This window comes from Elephas maximus, chromosome 26 (assembly GCF_024166365.1).
Source record: "Elephas maximus indicus isolate mEleMax1 chromosome 26, mEleMax1 primary haplotype, whole genome shotgun sequence".
Taxonomy (NCBI): Eukaryota; Metazoa; Chordata; class Mammalia; order Proboscidea; family Elephantidae; genus Elephas; species Elephas maximus.
In genome coordinates, this window is record NC_064844.1 from 27,625,959 (window position 1) to 27,649,494 (window position 23,536).

At 44.7% G+C, this 23,536-nt stretch overlaps 1 protein-coding gene across 2 annotated transcripts in view; it reads right to left on the minus strand.

The window, feature by feature from the left end:
- The window catches only part of VIT (vitrin), a 127,051-nt gene that overhangs the window by 18,054 nt on the left and 85,461 nt on the right, over positions 1-23,536 (minus strand). For both annotated transcript variants that reach the window (XM_049870456.1, XM_049870455.1), the window contains 2 exons: positions 21,509-21,571; positions 17,020-17,167 (listed from right to left, as the gene is read on the minus strand). In XM_049870456.1, coding sequence (XP_049726413.1) covers positions 17,020-17,167; positions 21,509-21,571 — 211 coding nt within the window. The remainder of the gene's footprint in view (positions 1-17,019; positions 17,168-21,508; positions 21,572-23,536) is intronic.

Below are 23,536 nucleotides of genomic sequence, written 5' to 3' on the forward strand. Positions count from 1 at the left end.
ACTGGAGAAAAAGAGTGAGGATCCTTTTCTAGTGCTAAGTCTCCACAGTAGGCCCTGAGAACAGGCTTGGGAGCCGCTGAGCAGCAGGATATGGAATACTTTTTACGACCAAGTGGAAGGAGTGCCGGAAAGGAGGAGGGCTCTATTAGGTGGGGTGTGTGCACGTCCAGGATGAAGTGGGCACCAGCAGTAAAAGACACCTCATGTTGCACTGAGAAGGGCCATGCTTGGTTTAAGGTTCTGTGGTTCTTACTAATTTTTGACTAAGGGGCCCTGCAATTTAGTAGACAGTCCTTGAGGAAAGAGAAAAGCAGACCTGAAAAGCAGCTTTCCACAAACATCAGGAGTAGATCCAGAAAGAAGCAGCTCTGGGCAGTTTTCCTGTGGGAACTCCAAGGGTCCCTAGAGTAGATTCTTGGTTAGTCCTTCAGGAGACCTGTAGCGTCACCAGAGAATTGCTCCAGGACCTCCCTCCTGCCCACCCTCTCTCCCCATTTATAATCTTTCCAGTCATCTCAAGGTGATCTGTGTTAGAGGAGAAAGTATAAAGAGGCTTGAAGGATGCTCTCCTGCCCACCCATTTATTAGTGAATCCGAGGGGCTGGCTCTTAAGACAAAACCAAAGCAAAATGGCCAAAAGGCATGCTTCTCTAAATGAAGGTGATGTAAAGCTGAGAGAGGAGACAGATGGAGGCTTAAAACAAGCTCAACCAAGTGGGGACACTGGGTAAAACCCAACCATATCCCATATACCAGATGAAAACCAAGTTCCACTAGATAAAAGCTGAGTTTTCCATGTACCAAAACAAAAGAACCCAAACCTGGTACCATCGATTCGTTTCTGATTCATGGCAACCCCATACGTTACTGAGCAGAACTGTTCCATAGAGTTTTCTTAGCTGTAATCTTTATGGAAGCAGATCGCCAGGCCTTTCTTCCCTGGTGCTGCTGGATGGGTTCGAACTGCCAACCTTTAGGTTAGCAGCTGAATAAAAAACATTTGTGCCACTCAGGGACCGAGTTCTATGTATAGGATTAAACAAAAATGAAGAAACAAGGAACAACAAAGCTGTAGGGTAATGCTATTCAGCTATATGCATCCCCTCCCTAATGGAGTCAGCTTTGCTCTTCCCCGAAGCATGCTGGGGATGAACTCGGGATGGACTTGGGCTAAGGTACAAGGCCGGGAGTGGCATGAGTGGGCCAGCGGCCAAGGCCGAAGAATGCCTTAGCAACAAGAAGGAAAACATCTGGGCCTGGATGTGAAGTCCCTGGGAACGCTGACTGCCCAAGGACATGGGAGAAAACGATGAGCTTTGGTCCCAGATGGAACGGTATATAAGCTGTGTCCCTTGCTAGGTGGTTGCAGAGCGCTAAACTGGTCCAACCGCTGCCCGGGGCCACAGTCCCATAAGTAAGCTTTCCAAACAAACCATATGTCATGATTGTGGGTTCAGGAGCCTTTCTTTGGTCTCTTAGAGATGCGGCTGACCTTGGGTTCAGGTGCTGCTGGGTTGTTACACAACAAAAGCAAACTGCAGAACGGGGAAATCTGGGCAGTAGCTGAGTGTGACCTTACTATGAATCTGCAGTGTGAACTGGCTGCCTTGAAGCCATCCTGACATGAGGCTGCAGTAATAAAAATCAGGTGCAGATGACAGGGAGGAGGAGTCACACAAAGATGGAGCACTACTGCTTTTCCTGCTTTATTCTTCTCTCCCACTAGGCTTAAGGGCTTAAGTGTTTCTATTCTTACAGACCAGTTTCAGTATATGCTATATTCACCTCCCAGCCACCAAGCTTAAAACCTGGACTGTCTTTACTTACTCCACTCACTCAACCTGTGAGGAAGGTCCCCTCTGTCACTGGCTTTTATTCCATCCTCAGTATCTATGGCAACCCAGAGCTCAGGCCCCCCCTTACTTTTTGCAGCTTCTGAGATTTCTACGTTGGTCTCTGCAATGCCAGTGACACATATATACGTAAAGGACTCTTCCTCACATTCAGCCCTGACTGTAAAATTCTTTTGCTCAAAAACCATCAGTGGCCCCCACTGTTAATTTTCATATTTTGGCTCTCAAAGCCAGTACTAATTTAATTCCAGCCTATCGTTTAATGCTGTTCTCACTCTTTCCCTTTCCCTCCCTATCTTCCCCAATCATATATATTCTATAATCTAGTCAGAATGAAATGCTCACTTTCTAGCTTCGTCCCTTTGCTTACTTCTTCCTTTAGCCGGAAAACCCAAATCCTGCTGCCGCCCCGCCCCCGACCCCAGCTCTAGCTACTCTTCCTGACCCCGCCCCCAGCTGACACCTTTGTGCCTAATTCAGCTTTTTCTTCCACACAACGCCTGGCACCTACAGTATTGAAGAAACAAATATTTCTTTGTTCTTCTTCAGTGTATCTCTACCTCTAAACGCTGGTGTTCCACTAGGGTGCTGTCTCCATTATGCTTCAATTCTTAATTAATGCACTTTCCTGGGGAACCCCATCAACTCCTGAGCTCAGCAACCACTCACATGCTGAGAGCTGTCCAGGGCACACCTGGTCCTCTCTCTTGAACCCCAGATGTACATCAGATGGCTTCCATACGTCTCCATCTGGAACGCACCTTGTGGCATCTAGGGTGGTTCCACAGACACCTCAGGTTTGATAGTTCCAAAACTGCAGTTGTTTGTCTCCCAAATCTGCTCCACCCAACCACCCGTCTCCCCTTCCATATTCCCTTTTCTGACTCACTGGGTCGTCCTTGTTGTTAGTTGAGTCAGTTTGACTCATGGCGACCCCATGTGTGCAGAGTAGAACTGCTCCATAGGGGCTGCAAGGTTGTGACCTTTCAGAAGCAGACTGCCAGGCCTTTCTTCTGAGGCACCTCTGGGTGAGTAGAGCTGTCAACCTTTCAACCAGTAGTGTGCTTAACCATTCACCACCCTGAGGCTGGAGCCGTCATAGCAGTATGCATTCTTGATACCCTCCTCATCAAATACCGTGCCCTATCTGACCTACTTCTTAAAATTCTCGTGTCTTCCCCATCCTTCCCCATCTCTTTCCATCAGGAAAGAAAAGATGAAAGCCTGTCTTTGAACTTTCATCTTCTCTTTCCTGGACTATTGCTGTAGCTTCCTACCTGGTCTTCCTGAACCCCAGGTGGCCTCTGCACAAAACAAATTATCCAATAGGCTCTAAGTGCCTCCAAGAGGCAGATTAACCGGGAATCTAGTGATGCCTCTTCCAAAAGGCCTGGTTTTGCATTTATAATTTTGTATTTTTTTTAAGGTGGCTCTCATACTGTATAAACTTCAAGGCCCCCAACATCTGGGTCTTCTCTTGGTGACCAAGGATTATGAATGTTTTTAGAGGCTGAGACATTAAAAAAAAAAAAAAATTGGCTACAAAACTGCAAAACTGATACTGACAATAACAAATATATAATTGTCTACCAAACATAACATCATATATGCTTCATTAACTGTAAAATTTTAAATTCATTAAAAATTTAACTACATTTAAATATTATTTGTAGGCTAGATTTTCTCACTTTGTAAGATTTCTTTAGTGTGTCTGGTGATTGTTGAGAATTTAGCCAATCATAAGTTTAAATGTTGCTCATCAACAAATAATTTAAAAAGAAAAAATATAAAGATTCCTTTCAAAACTTTTTACAGGAACCAGAGAGTACGTCATCCTGAGACCAGAAGAACTAGATGGTGCCCAGCCATAACCGATGACTGCCCTGACAGAGAACTCAACAGAGAACCCCCGAGGGAGCAGAAGAGCAGTGGGATGCAGACCCCAAATTCTCATAAAAAGACCAGACTTAATGGTCTGACTGAGACTGGAAGGACCCCGGTGGTCATGGCCCCCAGACCTTCTGCTGGCCCAAGATAGGAACCATTCCTGAAGCCAACTCTTCAGACACGGATTGGACTGGACAATGGGTTGCGGAGGGATGATGGTGAGGAGTGAGCTTCATGGATCAGGGGAACACTTGAGACTATGTTGGCATCTCCTGCCTGGAGGGGAGATGAGAGGGTAGAGGGGGTTAGAAGCTGACGAAATGGACATGAAAACAGAGAGTGGAGGGAGAGAGCAGACTGTCTCATTAGGGAGAGTGTAATTGGGAGTATGTAGCAAGGTGTATATAAGTTTTTATGTGAGAGACTGACTTGATTTGTAAACTTTCACTTAAAGCACAATAAAAATTATTAAAAAAAAAGTTTTTACAGAAAAAAAAAATCGAATGTGGAACGTCTCCCCCGTTACCTGGCCACACTGATGGTGTTCCCTGGGAACCCTGTGCAGGCTGCTGTCTGAACGTTGATAATTTTTTAGACCAATTGTTGATTACCTTTCTCTTTCCCATACTGCAAAGAATCTACTTGTGAACAGGTGCTGTGACCTCGTATTTCCTATTCTAATACCTAGCATACCAAAAAAACCAAACCCAGTGCTGTCTTGTCAATTCTGACTTATAGCGACCGTATAGGACAGAGTAGAACTGTGCCATAGAGTTTCCAAGGAGCACCTGGTGGATTTGAACTGCCGACCCTTTGGTTTGCAGCCATAGCACTTAACCACTACGCCACCAGGGTTTCTAATACCTAGCATAAAAAAAAAAAGGGGGCAATAATTTACTGTGGAGTAAATAAATGCAGGAAAGCTCAGGTGCCCTCTCCTCTCTTGGACTATTCCAGGTGGAACTGAGTACTCTACGTCTGAGCTCCACACCATGCTTCTTCTGCCCGTATTATATCATGATGTGGTGAGTTGCTGTTAAGTCAGCTCTGGCTCATAGCAACCTTATATATAACATAACGAAGCACTGCCGGGTCCTATGCCATCTCCATGATCTTTGATATGTTTGAGGCTATTTTGTCAATCCAGCTCCTTGAAGACTTTCCTTGTTTTTGCTCTCTTCTTCGCCGAACATGATGTCTTTCTCTGGCGACTGGCCTTTCCTGATGACATGTCCAAAGTAAGCAAGACAAAGTCTTGTCATCCTCACTTCTAAGGAACATTTTGGTTTTATTTCTTTTAAGATTGATTTGCTCATTCTTCTGGCAGTCCATGGTATTTTCAGTATTCTTCACCAACACCACAATTCAAACGCATCAATTCTTCTGTCTTCTTTTTTCGTTATCCGGCTTTCGTATGCATATGAGGCAATTGTATCATACCAAACTGAAAACCAAACCGGTTGCTGTAGAGTGGATCCCGACTCATAGCGACCCTGCAGGAGAGAGTAGAACTGCCCCATGGAATTTCCAAGGAGTGCCTGGTGAATTCGAACAGTAGACCTTTTGGTTAGCAGCTGTAGCTCTTAACTACTATGCCACCAGGGTTTCCAGTTGTATCATAGAAATACATTATACCAGAGGTACATGAATCCATCTTCAGAGGCAAACAGGTTAGCTAATCATATACCTAATTAATAAAAATAGCTGCTTTTAATTTTATTTAATGTTATTTCTTTTTAAAATATTGCCTCCCTTACTAGCTTGTAAAGTCCTGAGGAAGGGAATCTCCGTCACATTTTAAAATTTTTGAAAGTGGATTGAAAGGTTGAATCAGAGGACCTCTGAGACCTTTTCTAATTGCTAAAATTATGACTTAAGGCAAAGCCATAGCCCATCCACCAAAGAATTTATAAGCAATTGAAATAAAACCACTTAGATGAATTTCACATCAGTATCCCCAACAAATGCATAGTGCTAGTATACGGCAAACACTCGAGAAATATTTGTTAAACTATAATTTAACTAAGTCATAGGAGTGAATGAGAAAGCTTGGTACCAGAGCAAATAGCTGCATGCTTGCTTTTTCAGGATATATGGGCCGGTGGCCTGAGACCCTCATCTGGTGACTTTCCACAGATAGAGAATATTAAAAAAGTTCAAAGAGGTATTCCACTATGTTTTTATATAAGCAAACTTTTAATTTATAATTTTATTACAAGTTCTCATTAAAGGAAAACACAGTTTTTATTTTCAGCAATGCCCAACGCTTCCTTTGAAAGTAAGAGTTGAAAATAAACAAACAGGCTGATACCTCAAGGAGAAAACACATACTTGTTCTATGTTTAGAGGAAGAGCCAGGACTAATGAAGAGAAATTATGGGGAGCCAGACTTTGGCTCTGAATAGAAAGGATAATTTGTGCAATAGGAAATGGCTACCCTGCATGTGCTGAAGAGGAAAGCAAGTAGACCATCAGTCAGAGAGGACCCATAAAAAATATGTCCATGTAAATGTGGACATAACAGGAGACTCCAAGGAAAGTGTGGGGTGGGGGCAGGGAGCGGGGCAGACCATCAGGGTTTCCAGAACTCCTTGATAATAAAAGTCACCTGGAACAGTTGTTAAACTACAGCTCACCAGGCCTCTCTCCCTGGAAGAAATTCAAAATCAGTAGGTCTGGGCTAGCGTCTGGCATTTAAAAAAAAAAAAAAAAGGCATCACGTGATTTTAATCATCAGGGAAGTGTTGAAAGCACCGGATTCTAGAAGCGTTTTCAGTCCTAAGGCTCTGATTCTGGCTAAAGTCAGCGTCTACTGATTTATTTATCCCACAGCACCTGGTTTAAAGCCAAGAAAGCGGTGCGTCAGGGCAGGTAGGTGCTGTGGAAGCTGTGTCTGGGCAACAGAGCTTCTTAAACTCTCCTGTGTGTCCGGCCACCTGGGGCTCTTGTTACAATGTAGATTCTGATTCCTGAGGTCCTGAGCAACAACCTCTCTGATGAGACTGTGGGCTGCACTTTGGGTAACAACGTCTTGGAGGATGCTTTAAGGATCAAGAAAATCAGCAGTGGGGCTTGGGCTGCCAGGGACACCAGGAGGGAAGGGAACATGGAGTAAGTCTAGAGAAAGCAAAAGAACAGAAAGCCTGTCTGAGAAAGGCCTCCCCCTGAGGAAGGAAGGTGGGGGAGCCCCTGCAGCCCTCTGGACTCCTAAGGCAGGTGGCGGGAGGGGCTGGGCAACGGGTTCACCAGAGATCAGCTCGGGCCTCCACAGGAATAGACCTGGCTTCACTCTATGGTGGCACTTTGGCTGCACAATAAAATCACCTTGGGAGGCTTTGAAAACTGATGGAGTCCCACACAGATTTCTGACTGCGTAGTCCTGAGGTTTAGTCTGGCTATCTATCAGGAGTTTTAAAGGCTCCCCGGCTAGTTCTAATGTGCGCAGGGATGGCGATCATCTTCTCTGGGCGAGCGGAATCTCAGGGGTCCCTGGAAAAGCCCAGTGAATATGTGATGTGAGTTCAAGGGGAGCCGTTTAGCAAAAGCCATGGAAGTCAACTGCAACCATCGCTTTGTGTACTGCCGAGAGAATCGCACAGCGGGGAATAGAAAAAGCCTAAGGTTCTTGTGCAAATTGTATTCGTAGCTCGCCAGGCCTCAGGACTCAGCGTTCCCCAGGTGCTCACAGAGAGAGAGAAGCGTGTGGTGGGGTGTTTGCAAATGCTCCTGGGCCCTGGGGAATGAGTGTGTGCTGTCCTGGGATTCTATTAGCTCCTGTGCGGGCGAGTATACTACGTACCCGATGGGAGTCAGGATGCTTTCAAAACGGGCCCTGCCACTGAGAACCTGGGAAGCTGGCCGAGCCGTCCCTTCCCCTCTCAGGAGGTGGGTTCAGTGACTCTTAACCTCGGCTACAGATGAGAATCAAAGATTAAAATACTGATGTCTGGGCTTCACCTTGTGCCAGGTTCAGACTGAATAGGTTTAGGGTAGGCCCAGGCGTCAGCCTTTTTTAAAAGCACCCTCCTGACACCAGGCTGTCTCTTCCTGCTCTGAAGTCCTGTGGTGGGCCAGCTCCTGGCACTGTCTTGGGCTGTGCCTCATTCCCCAGGCCCTCCTACTCCTTCCTGCGCCTGGTTCACCTGTCCTTTGCCTGCATACTTAGAGAATTTGACAGAGTGGTCCTCCTTGCCAGTCTGTTAGTTTCCTATTGCTGAGTGGCTTCAACAGCACTAATCTACCATCTTACAATTCTGGAGGTCAGAAGTCCAAAACAGGTCTTCCGTGGTAAATTCAAGGTGTCGGCAAGGCTGCGTTCCTTTCTAGAGGCTCTAGGGAGAATCTGTTTCCTTGCCTTTTCCACCTTCTAGAAGGCTGACTGGGGCCCCATCTTCAAAGCTAGCAACACCACATCTTTCTAACCCTTCTGCCGCAGTCACATCTCCCCCTGACCCCAACCAGGAAAAGTTCACAAATGTTTTTTTTTTTGAAATTGCCACTTCTGACATTTTATTGGCTGCAAGCTTTGAGACATTGATTTTTTTCCCCCTGCTTTTCTAAAATCAGATATCCCGCCCAGAGTTGCAGAAATTACTGAGATGGGGGCTGAATATGGACTTGCTCATTCTACTTGCTCCATTTGCCAGGGGATTTTATTATTTTCCTAGAAAAGGAAGATGGGAAAACTGAGATCGAAATTCATTTTTGTAGTTACAGCTCAAAACTGAGCACTTACTATTTGCTAAACACTGTTAAGCATCATGCAAGTATTGCATATTTAATCCTCCCAGCAACTCAAACCTTTGCTGTTGAGTTGCTCAGGGTTGTATCCTCTCACCATACCTATTCAATCTGTATGCTGAGCAAATAATCCAGGAACCTGGACTATACGAAGAAGAATGGGGCATCAGGACTGGAGGAAGACTTATTAACAACCTGCATTACACAGATGACACAACTTTGCTTGCTGAAAGTGAAGAGGACTTGAAGCACTTACTGATGAAGATCAAAGATTACAGCCTTCTATATGGATTACACCTTAACATAAAGAAAATAAAAATCCTCACAATTAGACCAATAAGCAACATCACGATAAATAGAGAAAAGTTTGAAGTTGTCAAGGGTTTCATTTTACTTGGATCCACAATCAAAGCCCATGGAAGCAGCAGTCAAGAAATCAAACGACATATTGCACTGGGCAAATCTGCTGCAAAAGATCTCTTTAAAGTGTTAAAAAGAAAAGATGTCACTTTAAGGATTAAGGTGCACCTGACCCAGGCCAAGGTGTTTTCAATTGCCTCATATGCATGTGAAAATCTGGACAATGAATAAGGAAGACCAAAGAAGAATTGATGTCCTTGAATTATGGTGTTGGTGGAGAATACTGAATACACATTCCATGGATTCCAAGAAGAATAGTGAACCAATCTGTCTTGAAAGAAGTACAGCCAGAATGCTTCATAGAAGCGAGGATAGCAAGACTTCATCTCACATACTTTGGACGTGTTATCAGGAGGGACCAGTCCCTGGAGAAAGGCATCAGGCTTGGTAAAGTGAGTGTCAGTGAAAAAGAGGAAGACCCACAAGGAGATGGATTGATACGGTGGCTGCAACAATGGAGTCAGGCATAATAATGATGATGAGGCTGATGCAGGACCGGGCAGTGTTTCAGTCTGTTGTACACAGGGCTGTTATGACTCAGAACGACAACAGCAGCAACCCAAAGAGGTGGACGTTACCGTTAGCCCCCCTTTCTTTTCTACATTGATTACATTCTTTGAGTTGTGTAACCATTCTCACCCTCTTCTTTTGAGTTGTTTCTCCTTCATTAACATAAATTCTCTGTCCCCTAAGGTTCCTATCTAATGTTTCGAGTTGCTGTTGTCAGTTTTATCCCAATTAGATAGTTCTTAAAAGAGCATAATGTTCAAGGCAGACCTTTTTTACTAGTTAAGCTAAACTGTTCTTCAGGGGATATTTTTGGTTTTAGGTTTAAAGATTATCTCATGGCAGTACTTTCAGGGGTTCATTCAACCTTCATGGTTTCTGGAGGGTTCACAGATTTTAAGGACTTGTGTGATTATATTGGGCCTACCGGATAATCCAGGATAATCTCCCCATCTTGAGGTCCTTAACTTTGAGGTCCGTAACATATCTGCAAAGTCCCTTTTGCCATATAAGGTCACATAATGACAGGTTCCAGCATCAGGAGGTGGACAGCTTTAGGAGCCATTATTCTGCCTATGACACCAGACTTGACCCCTTGCTTCTTCTCCCCGTCTGATTGTCCTGCACTTGGTGGCTCAGCTGATCTACAGGAGCCTCTGTGCATCCATCCTGCTTCTTGGGCAGGAAGGGAAGCTCAGCTGAGAGTGTGGGCTGAGTCCTCCGGTCCAGGGCTCAGGGTGGGTGAGCTCAGAAGTAAGAAGAGGAAGGGGATGCAGCTCAATTCAGAGCCACTCCCTTCAACAGGGCAGAACTGTCACAGAACCACGAGCAAACGAGAATCTATTTCATTTTTAAATGAAGAAAAGCCAGTGTTCTGCAGTTTTTAAGAATTGTTTTCCAATTTTGATATCCTAGGGTTGATTACAAAGTTCAAAAGAACAAGTGCAATTGTGTTCCGTTTATACTGAAACTGGGGATTAAAACGAGATCATACTGAAGGTCTGGAGGGCATTTAACACCTGCGGGTCTAGACTGCAGCCAAAACGCAATCTGTCCGGCCTTGTTTGTTTTGTTTGCTAGAGTTCACCTAACAGCCACTTGTTCTGACTGTTCTTTCATTTGGCCTTTTAGTGTTCCCGTTGGTATTAAGTGCAATTACTAGCCTGTTGGCTGTGTAATTTTAAATTTGAATGCATGTGCAAGACAAGGGCTTGATCCTTAGCCTTTTGTTCAGGCGCAGCGTCTCAGTCTTTGTTCTGGGGGAACGCTTCAATTATCAGAAGTGTTCTTGGCAGATAAGCAAAATCCTCAGCAGCCTATTTTAGCTTTGAAGTCGATTTTATTTGACACCTGGGAATTGACCCAAGATTAACATTTGCCCACTTCCCAGTGGTCATGCATTTAGCTGTGTGTCCTTGGGAAAGTCACTTAACCTCTCTGAGTCTGCACTGAGGCTGCCCCTCTTACTGTGGGTGTGTGATGATCATGGCAGGAATGCTGTGGTTGCCAAATGGTTAGCAACCGTGCTGGGTGGTGGGTTATGAGTCTCTGCATGTGCAGAGGTGGGGACACTGGGGAGGGAGTGCTGCCAGTTGCCACAGTGGTTGGGGCTTTTCTCTGGGCCTGGGCCAGACGTGAAAACTCAGCCAGTGCAAGGTGAAGTTACAGAGGAACAGAAACCAAGAGCCTGCCAGAGGATACCGGTCTGATGAGAGGAGAATGGGGCGGGCAAGCGAGAGAAGTGGAGATGAAAAGAACTGCAGGGAGAGACGGAGGGACCAGGAGGGAGGGCAGGACCAATGACTTGTCAGTCCTGTGAACACTCTCCTTCCCATACATCTCCCTTCTCCTGAGCTACCTGGAGTGGCTTTCTGTCCCCTGCACCTAAAAGACCTTTGACTAGGACACTTAGTAGTCAGGACGCGGAACGAGCATTGCATTTTGTAAACCAGGCTGTTTTTTATACATCTTGTGTTTTTTGTTTATTTCTCTTTTGACTTCCCTTAATATTTGTATGGGTCCTTTAAATTCTAGCCTGACCCCATCTCCTAAAGAAAACCAAGGGACGAGATCTCCTGGCGAAGCAGTGTGCAGTGTGGACCAGTGGTCACTGAGCAGAGAAGGATCAGAGGAAGAAGAAATTCTGTCTGAAGAGTTCCCGTCCCTCGGCCCGTTCCTTCCCAAACTGAGCCTCTCCTTCAAGTGCTCATTCTTGATGGGGTAGTGATTTCTTTGTAGGGCTTCATTTCCTCACTGTAGCATGAGGAGATGGGTCCAAGTGTTCTTGAAAGCCACTATGGTCTGTGATTTCAAGACAGGAGGGGCAATTCAAGTGGGAGTATAGAAGACATTCCACCACCTGTCTGTCAGTTTGTCATACTGTGGTGGCTTGTATATTGTTGTGATGCTGGAAAGCTATGTATTTCAAACACAAGCAAGGTCAACCACGGTGGACAGGTTTCAGGGGAGCTCCCAGACTAACGCAGACTAGGAAGAAAAGCCTGATGGTCTACAAATTAACCGATGAAAACCCTATGTACGTATCACAACAGAACATTGTCCAATATAGTGCTGGAAGATGAGCCCACTATGTTGGAAAAAAAAAAATGTTGGAAGACACTTATAATACACAGTGGCTGCAACAATGGGCTCAAGCATACCAATGATTGTGAGGATGGTGCAGGACTGGGCAACATTTTTTCCTGTTGTACATGGGGTTTCTCTGAGTTGGAGCCAACTTGGTGGCAATGAACAGCAACAACAAAGAATCTCGTGGGAAGCCACAATGCTGCTTGAGGAATCAGGCTCCTGATCCAGTAAGCATGTGCTTTTCTTTTTTCAGAAATACAGGCTCCCAGACCACATCTACCTCTCTACCCTGCCCCTTCCTGCCCACCCCTTCACTAATACCTGTTTGATAAAGAAAGGTCTGAAGAGGGACACCCAGGGGAGGAAGCTGGGTGACTGAAATGAAAAGCGATTTCAGCTGGACAAGCATGTCTCCCCTTCAACCTCAGCCCTCCCTTCAATTTACTTTATTCCGCACAGACGGATGTATGACCTCCAGGGGCGGATTAACCAGTAAGCATGGTATGCACCAGCTTACAGTAAGCAATGTACACACGGGCTTAATTGTGTTTACTTTCTAATCTGTAGTGCATAATTTCACATGGGCTGTACACTACCGGTATGTACACTGCATGCTTTGCTTATTGGGTAACCCGTCTTTAATGTCCTCTGAGCAAGCCATCATTGATCATCTTGGCCTGATTGGAACCCTGAGGCTGGAAGGAAGGCGGGGGGGTGGTGGCTTACCTAGTCTGTTCATCCACTGTTCACTGATGGGGTGTCTCGGGATATAATCACTGAGTTACAGGACACCAGGGCTGGCAGAGCCCTCATAAATCATCCTGTTCAGCCCCCTACTTTACAGATGGCAGCACTCACTGGAGAGGTTAAGTGACTGGCTTAAAGTCACACACAGAGCTAGGGCAGAATTCAGGTATTCTGTCACCAAGGCATCGTGCTTTCCACTCCACCCTGCTACCAAGGAGGGTGAAGACAATGGATTAGCTTGTAGGAGCAGAAAATGAAGGAAAGACACACACTGCCCTTAATGCTCCAAAGGACTCTGGAATAGCAAATTTTCTAAGGTGCACCTGACCCAAGCCATGGTATTTTCAATTGCATCATATGCATGTGAAAGCTGGAGAATGAATAAGGAAGACCGAAGAAGCACTGATGCCTTTGAATTGTGGTATTGGCGAATAATATTGAATATACCATAGACTGCCAAAAGAATGAATAAATCTGTCTTAGAAGAAGTACAACCAGAATGCTCCTTAGAAGCAAGGATGGCGAGACTGCATCTTACATACTTTTGATATGTTGTCAGGAGGGATCAGTCCCAGGAGAAGGACATCATGCTTGGCAGGGTACAGGGTCAGTGGAAAACAGGAAGACCCTCAATGAGGTGGATTGACACAGTGGCTGCAACAATGAGTTCAAGCATAACGATGATTGTAAGGATGGCTCAGGACCAGGCAGTGTTTTGTTCTGTTGTGCATGGGGTCACTATGAGTAGGAACCGACTCGACAGCACCTAACAACAACTGGAATAGCAAAGGATCACTTAGGAAGTGGAATTAGGAAACATGGAGGTAAAATCTTTCCTGCAAATGTTGATCATGTCAGAAAAATGTTTTGGCTTTTTGGGGGGTGGGGGAGGGGAGAGGGATATTCTTCATTGAATTGTTTTTCCTTCCCTGATACATTTGTTCTTTAACCCATGTTCGCATTGGCACACAACACTATTTGCCTGCTTCTCCTTTCCTTGACGTCTTTATCACCTCATTTTCATATTATACTATAAACTCTGGCATACACAAGCTTCTAGAACAGCTATTTTTAATGCAAGATAACACATCAAGCTTTGAACCCCAAATAAAATTGACCAGGGACATCTGGTACTCAAATACTTAGAGTTCTTCCCTAGAGAAGCCTGCTATCAGTTCATGGTCTTTAAAAAATAACACAGGAATAAAAACGGGCTGACATTTTGAAAACTAGAAAACAATGACCAAAAAAAAAAAAAAAAATTCTTTTCCTATTTCAAAGCAAAATCCTCAAGATAGATGATTTGACATTGAGAGTTAGCATTTGTAGCAATTGGCTATTTTTATATAATTGACTCTCTGACTACATACAAGTGCCAGCTAACTAATCTATTAAGTTTCTTCACAGGAATAGAAAATAGTGCTAAATGCGTTACTGGAATTTAATTCTAAAAATAAAAATGTTACAGGTTCTTATGAAAATAAAGCATTTTATGTTTATTTCTCTTGACAACTCAAAAATAAAGTCTAGTGTCAAAGGTCCCTGGATGGTGCAAATGATTTGCTCTTCACTAACCTAAAGGTTGGACTTCAAACCCATCCAGCAACACTGTGGAAGAAAGGCCTGGTGATCTGCTCCTTCAAAGACCGCAGTCAAGAACACCCTATCGGGCAGTTCTGCTCCGTAACACATGGGCTCACCATTAGTTGGAATCAACTTGGAGACACCGGGTTTGGTTTTTTGATTTGTCGTTGATATGAACAACATTGGCTGCAATGTTGCTACAAGAGGCCCTTGGGAGACCTTTGAAGGGAGCTAGAGACCCCCTGGATGTCATCGGGTATGCATGTTTTCAGTTTCCAGGGGGGGCTAATGAGCTGTGACTGCTGCTCTGAGCGAGGGGCACTAAGCTGTGTGTTTCCACTTCCAGTGTTAAGCTGCAGAGCTGAGGGGAGGGCATCATGCTATGTGCAATGGTCCTTGGTGGAAAGTGTTTCAATTTATGCAATAATTATCCTGCCCTCAATGGTTCATGTTTGATATTTATGCATGTTCTTCTGTTTGCTTATTATCTGTCAATATTTGTATATCTGTTTTAGGGAGAAACCTCTTCATATCCAAAATAAGATTGATTCATAATCTCAAGTAAGAGAGAAGAAGGTTAAGAATGGATGTCAATAAACTATTGCCATTGAGTTGATTTGGACTCATAGCAACCCTACAGGGCAGAGTAGAACTGTCCCATAGGGTTTCCAAGTCATGGCTGGTAGATTCGAACTGCCCACCTTTTGGTTAGCAGCCATAGCTCTTAACCAAAGCCTCAATTTCTACCCTAAGTAAAATAATAAAACGAACTGGGGAGAGTCACCTGGTGTGGCCAGCTGCCTATTGGGAGCCACCCCACCCGCACCCGGTCTTGCCCATTAGTTGGTAAGCATTCCCAGTACCATTGCAGAGACCTAAGGTTATCCAGGCACTTGAAGATTCCCGTCTTCTGGCAGAGGGAGTGGACTCTGAAGAAAATCATAACTTAAAGCGCTGTGTTTTCTAGGTGTCTCACCTATAGGTGGCAGAGCAGGGCGCAGCCCCTCAAACACAGGTTGTAATAGTCAGGGTGGAAAGGGGGTTGGGCCTTCTTTATCTTCAGATGAGGAAACTGATGATCAGAGAGGTGAAGCCCTGGTCCAAGGCCACACAGCATGTTAGCCTCAAAGCTGGGACTTAAACCCAGTTCTCCTGATTCCCAGGCAAATAACTACTCTCTCTACTGGCTATGAGCACAAATGCTATTTACTTAAGAGTGTTTACTAACCTATCCTTCCCCTGGTGGTGCAGTGGTTAAGGGCTCAGCTGCTAACTAAAGGTCAGAAGTTTGAATCCAACCAGCCACTTCGAGGGAGAAAGATGTGGCAGTCTGCTCCCATAAAGATTAACAGCCTAGGAAATCCTATTGGGCTGTTCTACCCTGCCCTATAGGTTGCTATGGGTCAGGATGGACTCCCGCTCAGCAATAAGTCCTTTCTGGAATTCTTGAATTTTTAACATGGCGTCTGGATTGTTTCAATTTCTTTCACTTACATTTGCATTAAAAAAAGAAAACTTATCTGTGCACTGTTGTTGTTAGGAGCCTTTGAGTCACTTCCAACTCATAGCAACCCTATGTACAATGGAATGAAACAGTGCCTGGTCCTGTGCCATCCTCACAATAGTTGTTATGCTTGAGCCCATTATTGCAGTGATTGTGTCAATCCATTTCCTTGAGGGTCCTCCTTTTTTTTGCTCACCCTCTACTTTACCAAGTGTGATGTCCTTCTCCAGGGACTGGTGCCTCCTGATGATATGTCCAAAGTATGTGAAATGAAGTCTTGCCATCCTTGCTTCAAAGGAGCATTCTGGTTATACTTCTTCCAAGACAGATTTGTTCGTTATTCTTCTGGCAGTCCATGGTATATTCAATATTCTTCGCCAACACCATAATTCAAAGGCATCATTTCTTCTTCAGCCTTCCTTATTCATTGTCCAACTTTCACATGCATATGAGGCAATTGAAAATACCACAGTTTAGGTCAGGCACATCTTAGTCCTTAAAGTGACATCTTTTCTTTTTAACACTTTAAAGAGGTCTTTTGTAGCAGATTTTCCCAATGCAATATGTCATTTGATGTCTTAACTGCTGCTTCCATGGGTGTCGATTGTGAATCAAGTAAAATGGAACCCTTGACAACTTCAATCTTTTCTCCATTTATCATGATGTTGCTTATTGGTCCGGTTGTGAGGATTTTTGTTTTCTTTATGTTGAGATGTAATCCATACTGAAGGCTGTAGTCTTTGATCTTCATGAATAAGTGCTTGAAGTCCTCCTCACTTTCAGAGAGCAAGGTTGTGGCATCTGCGTATCGCAGGTTGTTAATGAGCCTTCCTCCAATCCTCATGCCCTGTTCTTCTTCATGTAGTCCATCTTCTGGGACGGTTTGCTCAGCATACAGATTGAATAAACATGGTGAAAAGATACAACCCTGATGCACACCTTTCTTAATTTTAAATCATGTAATATCTCCTTGTTCTGTTTGAACAACCGTCTCTTGGTCTATATATAATTTCCTGATGAGCACAATTAAGTGTTCTGGGATTCCCATTTTTCACAATATTATCCATAATTTATTATGATCCACACAATCAAATGCCTTTGCATAGCCAATAAAACACAGGTAAATCATTTATGGCACAAAATGAAGCGTTCAGCATCACCTCGTTTCTGGACATAAATGCCACTTACCCATACTGAACAACACCCATCAATGGACCAGCAGGGCCAATGTCAAGAGCTTGGGCAACATCAACCAGGAACTGCTTCTGGATTCGGAATCGACGTTTACCAATGCTCGAGCTCCCGTCGATTACAAATGACAAGTCAACTTTGCAGCCTGAGGAATGGACAAGGACTCTGTTATTCTGATTCTCCCCCATTGAATTCCCTAGGCATTCTCTCGCTTCTTTCTGTTTCCACTCAGACCCCACTGACGTTCCAATGGGAAAAATAAAGAGGCAGTAAGATGCAAAGCATATTCATTTATTTGTACCCATCACCAGACTTTCACTGGACCCTTTCCAGGTCCTGGATGCTTGAGCTAGTACTTATTTCCATGAGTGTTTTAGAATTCTATGTATCAGCCACAAGTATAGGCTTTAGGGGCAGTGACAGCCCAGTTAAGCTTTGGAAGACTCTCAGAACAGTTTCCTAGGCTCAGATTCTATGTGCAGACTCCCAGATGAGAGACGCCACCAAGACTGAGTCCCAGGAGCTTGTGGCTTTTTACTTTGATCCTAACTTTTTGGAATTATGTGTTGGGTCTGTACAAAAGTATCAATGAATCTTCAAGGCTAGTGCTGAAGGGAGGGCGGGAATTGTAGAATGAGAACTAGTTGGACCCAATCTTTTCCTTCACTTCGCTGGGTGGGAAACCAAAGAAATCACCTACATATATCTACAGAATACCAGCACTTGTGGTAGCTATCTTAGATTTTTTTTTTTTGGTCTTTTCTTTTAGTTGTGATAGAGACTAGGGTAATTGCTCCTAGCTTAGGCTCTCCTATCCCGAGCTCTGTGACTATGTAAAGGTTATGGCGGAAGTGGAAGAGAGGGGTTTGCAAGTTATCAGTATTTCACAGGCTAATAGGGAATGGCAGAAAGAGAAATAGGAATTAGCCTTTTCTTTGCTTTTGACCTTTGAACTTACATCATCTCTGGATGATAAAGCTGATTATTCAACACTGATCAAAAGAAGCTTTTATCAGAAGTTACCTCTTTGATTAATAAAATATGAGATGAATGATTGAACAACTTCAATTTGGGAGAAAAATATTTTGAATGGAGGAAAAAAAGAGAGAATAAAGTTAGGAATTTCTGGGCTGGAGTAACCAAGGACACACATGAGCCAGCACTGTCCTGGTGGGTGGGGGTGCAGCTGCCAAGACAAGCCTGGATCTCCCTGCCCTGCCACCCGAGTGCCCACAGCACCCACCACCGGCTTCTCTTCTCCGTGTTGCATTGCTGTTGTCTGGAGTCTTCCCATTCCCATTCCCAGGAGAACGTCCCTAGGGAGGGAGGTGATTTTTTTTTTTTTTTTTTTTAATGTAAGCAAGAGATGGATGTGTGCTCACAAAGCTTTAGCAGGGGAATTGATGAGTAGTATTTATTGATGAGGGATACTGCAGAATTGGTGGCTTAAAAAGAAAAGTTACATCTGAGAATGTGCTTTCTTGTCTTGCAAAGATGCACGGCAATTGAAATCAGAGGAGAGGTAGGAGATGACAGAGACAACCCTGCACCTGGCCCACTCCTCTTATCTGCACTTAAGACACTTGTTTGTGTCTGCTCATTGGCAGACTTCGCAAACTTCTATCTCCTGTCTGCCTGGACATTCAAAAAAAAAAAAAAAAAAAGGACATTCAGTGCCTGCCAATTCTTCCTGCTCAGCTGGCATTCCCCCATCCCTAAACTCCTTATACCCAGCATGACCCTCAAGATGGAGACTGAAAGAAGCAAATAAAATTCGGTAATGGAGTTTAAAGATGCCACTAAAACCTAGGATAAAGCCAAAGAGAAGCACAACGGGGCTCTGTGGTTCGTCATGTTGGTGTCTCCCAAATAGGGCTGAATTGGCCAGGTGTTCTCTCTGGGGGCCCACTCACTTTTCCCTAGATCTAGCCTTGCAATGTGAATTGGGGCCACCAGGTGGCAGTGGTGTTCTTTCGGGCTAGCTGCCCACCAGGCCCGGTTTGCTAGCAATGCCGACTCTTCGGCTCCACTCAGGCCTACAGAATCAGATCTGCATTTTAATGGGATCCCTGGTGATCCTGTGCCCATTGAAGTTTGAGCAGCACTGCTGAAGGGGGAGTTTCCCTCCAGATGTCAGCAGATTAGTTCATTATGTCTTTAAAAATGCAAACAACTCTTTGTTAAATAACGATGTTAATAGAGTAAGAGCCAAGGGGGTTCTTCTTTTTTTTTTTTTAAATGAATGAAGTACATGGATTTTGTAGCCTCTATTTTGGCCCTTTACAGACAGTTTCTTTTCTCCTTGTTTCTTGAACTGCGTTCAGGATGGAGGTGTTCAGGGCATGGCTAGGGTTAAAGAAGGTGCAGGGTTTCCCTGTTTAATTCTCTTCCCTCACTAGTCTGATGGGTGATGTTGGGGTCACCTTTGCCTCCACCTTTCCCGGTAGGTATTAATGAGAATGGTCCTGGCCCCGAGCATGTGCTGACTGGGAGCTGGTGGCTCTTCCTACTGAGATGAAAACGTGCTGATCTGAAGACAGCCTTAATACAGAAAGGTAGAATTGGGTTACCAATTGGAGGATGAGGAAGAAAAGGTAAGACAAAGGGTCAACAGGAATCAATCTACCAATTTTCTTAATTGCTTTGGTTTTCTGTAACATGGTACACCCCTATAGATCAGTGCAGTGTTGCCCAATGCATCAGGCCAGTGCTTCCGAACCCTGCACATGTATCAGAGCCATTACACAGCACAGTCCCTTAAGCAGCGTCAACAAAGAAAGGTGCCCGGGAACCACCCTGGGCAGTGAGTGTCTCTACAGGCTTCTCAGTGAGTGCCTGGATTCAGCAGGGCTGAGGTGGAGCCTGCAACTCTGCATTTCTAACAAGCTCCCAGGTGATCCTGACACTGCTGGTCCCCACATCACACCCTGGATAGCAAGGTCTAAGAGAGTCCAATTCAGTAGGTATGAGGCAGGAATTAGGCATTTTTAATTTTTAAAAAACGTCTCGGGTGATTCTCGCACACAGCGGGGTTGCGATTCACAGCCCATTGGTGGCTGCCTTGTAGTGACTTTCTGGGGAGTCTGCAAGTAATTTCCCTCGGCTTGCAGGATGCTACACCTTTCTGGTTTTCCTGTTTTTCTCTGGACCCTCCTTCCTGGTGCCCTCATGTAGCTTTTGTTCCACCTACTTAGTGTCGAAGTTCTTCAGGTTTAAGTCCTCTTTTTCTTCTTACTCCATTTTCTAGGCCACATCTTCCCTTTCCATAGCCTCAGCTTCCACCTGTATCTCACCATCTCCTGGCTCCAAATCTCTAGCAGGGCTGTCCCTGCTGAGTGTCAGATCTGGGTGGGCAACTGCTTTGATTTCCTAGGACTGCTGAGTCAAATTACGTGAACTGGGTGGCTTAAAACAACAGAAATTTATCCTCTCACAGTTCTGGGGGCTAGAAGTCTGAAATCAAGGTGTCAATATGGCCATGCTCATTCTGAAGGCTCTAGGGAGGACCTTTTCTTTTTTTTATCATACTTTTTTTTTTTTTTAGATGAAGGTTTACAGAACAAACTAGATTCTCATTAAACATATTGTTCTATGATGTTGGTTAACAACCCTACGATGTGTCAACACTCTCCCTTCTCAACATTGGGTTGGGAGTACCTTTTCTTGCCTCCTCTGTTTCGTAGCCCCAGACGTTTCTTGGCTTATGGCAGCCTAACTCCAGTCTCTGCCTCATCTTCACACGGGCGTTTTCCCTCTGTGTTTCTCTAGTTGTTTCTTCTCCTCTCCTTATCAGGGCATCATAAGCCCTTACAGGGCTCAGCTACTCCAGTATGACCTCATGCTAACTAATTGCATCTGCAAAGATGCTATTTCCAAATAAAGTCACATTCACAGGTACTGGGGCTTAGGACAGAACATGTCTTCTTGTGGGGACGCACATCAACCCATATGGATTAGACCAGGTGTCTCATGGAAGATGATAGATACAAATGATCTCCCTGCCCCCAAGGTGCTCCATACCCAGTGTTCCTCATCACGGTATCATTTACTCAGTTGCTCAAATCATCTTTAACTGCTCCCTCTCTTGCACTCCCATCTCCAACCCTCTAGACTCTTCCTTCTCTACATCTCTTGATTTCTCTCCATTTCCAATTTCAAATCCTAGCTCTGGTGACTATCATCCTCTACTGGATCACTGCGCCTGCCCCCACGTCTCCTCCTGTCACCCTCTCTTGTCTCCTCATGCCATGCTTCGCCCTGTTGCCATAGTGATGTTTTTTAAAAATCTGATCCTCTCCCCTCTCATGCACACAGAAAATTTAAATCCTTCAAAAGGTTTTCCTTGCCCTTAGAACAAAGGGACAGAGAAAGGATAAATAGATCCATGTAGGAGAGAGGCAGGTTTGGGTGGGAGTGAGTGGGTAGAGAGGAGAAAGCAGATCAGACGTCAAAGCCACCCTGGGTTTCCAGTTGTCAATTAACTTACTTGGATCTCCCTGGGATACTGGCTCCAAAGGCTGTGTGCTTAATTCTTCTTTTGGAACAAATCCTGGAAAGAGCAGTAAAACTTCTGGTGACTTACAAGCACAGGAAGCGTCTGGCCTCACCCGGAGGAAGGGGACATAACGGGTATTCACATCCAGCTCAGGGCTTGGCTTACAGCTAACTGTGCTCTTCTCCACACCACTCACGTCCTGATATACATATATACACACGCACACACACATATATATATACCCAGTGCCATAGAGTCATATATACATATTAATATTTACCGACAGCCGACTAAAGACATGGCATTCTGCTGGGTGCTAAAAGAGGAGTTGGAGAAGAGCCCCATTCTGTCCTGACTGCCCTATTTATCCTATGTGAGTCTTGCTTTACTTATCTGAAAGCATTATACATCTTGCCAGTGTAAGTGATCCCTCCGTAAATTTCTGAAGATCTTGAGGTCAGGGAACTGTGTCTCACTCATCCTGTAAATCTTCACTGTGCCCAGCACACGTACGTTCTCAGTCAACTATTTGGTGACTGAGTCAATGAACAAAGGTGAGACACGAGGAAGACAGTCTAGTGGGGGCTGGATGTAGAATGAAGGGGAAGAGAATCAGATCCAAATAAATCAAACACAAGGGTCTAAAATGCAAATACCTTCCTCCTCCTCTCCCCAAGTCAGGCAAGAAGTAAAGATGCATGAAGGTCTCACACTTGGAGAGGCTGTGTGAGTTGAATCTCAGCTTCAGGGGTTCCTTTAGAGGCATTTACATGGCAGCCAAGATCACAAATATACCATTTAAGAAAATAAAGACAATACATACATAATCTTTAGGCTTCGTAAACCAATGTGCTTCACAGGCAGAGAGACCCTGGCAGCGCAGGCAGTGAGTCTTTCCTGTTCGATGCCCAGAAGCCCCAGGAGTTTCCTGCCCTGGAGGAAGGTGCTGGGACCTCTCCTCACTTTTGGCTGCAGTGAGGTTTCTCTTTTTCTTGTTATTTTTTCCAATTTGCAAAGCACATGATTTCATCTTCCTGCTAAAGGTCAGCTTGGTCATCCCACTTCCTCCCATCATTAAAAAATTCAGTTTGGGTGCCTAATAACATTTCTCAGCCAGGGGCCTCTTAGAGAAACTCCAGAAGGTTCCATGTTGGAGGGTGGGTGAGAAATGCAAGTCTAGAGGCCTGTTGTCCTCTCATCCAGCTTCTTCACTCACCCACCGGCAAACTCTTCCCTCAAACCAAGAGCCCGAAGTTTCAAACATTTATTGCAGTGATCAGCAAACAGCACCCATTCACGTGAAGGGAAAACCTGACTACCACTTTGCCAAGAACAAAAGAGTGCTGTTGGATGGAGTGAGGGTTTATATCCATTTTTGGGGTGAGGAACTAACTCCCTTCTGCTTTTGGTCTTTGCTTTTCCTCTCTCCCTTTCTTTATCCAATGTTGCCCCTGGCCCCAGGCCTTCTTGGGAGAAATCTTTGTGCTTAGCTTGGTCAATGGAAGCCTACAGAAAGACTGCTGTTGCTGACCTTGGCTTCTCCCGCCACCAACCTGATATTAGACTCTCCTAGTTCTGTATACTTGTGAATATTAATCTATTCATGCCTGTGAGGTTGGCTGTATAATTACCTACATCTAAAGGGACCAATCCAAGTTTCCACGAATCTGTTTCTTCCAATTTTCAAAATTAAAAAGAAACAAACTTGTCACTGAAATGAAACCAGCAGGAGCGCTCAAGGAAAGTGCGAGGGTGATAAGGCTTCCCAATTGTGGCAGAAATTCCAGTAAAGGAGCATGGGACCAGGTTTATGAATGAAGCAACCTGAAATTTGTTGGACTTTCCCACCTAATACTCTTAAAACCAGAGACAAAATCATCTTTGTCCCTTCCTTTCACTACACATTCAAGAATCACGGAATAAAAGGAATCTTATGATCCGGAGGGCCCTAAAAGCTCATCTAGTCCAAACCAACCCTTCGACCTGCTCCTACCTACAACACCTGCACCAAGTGAGTAC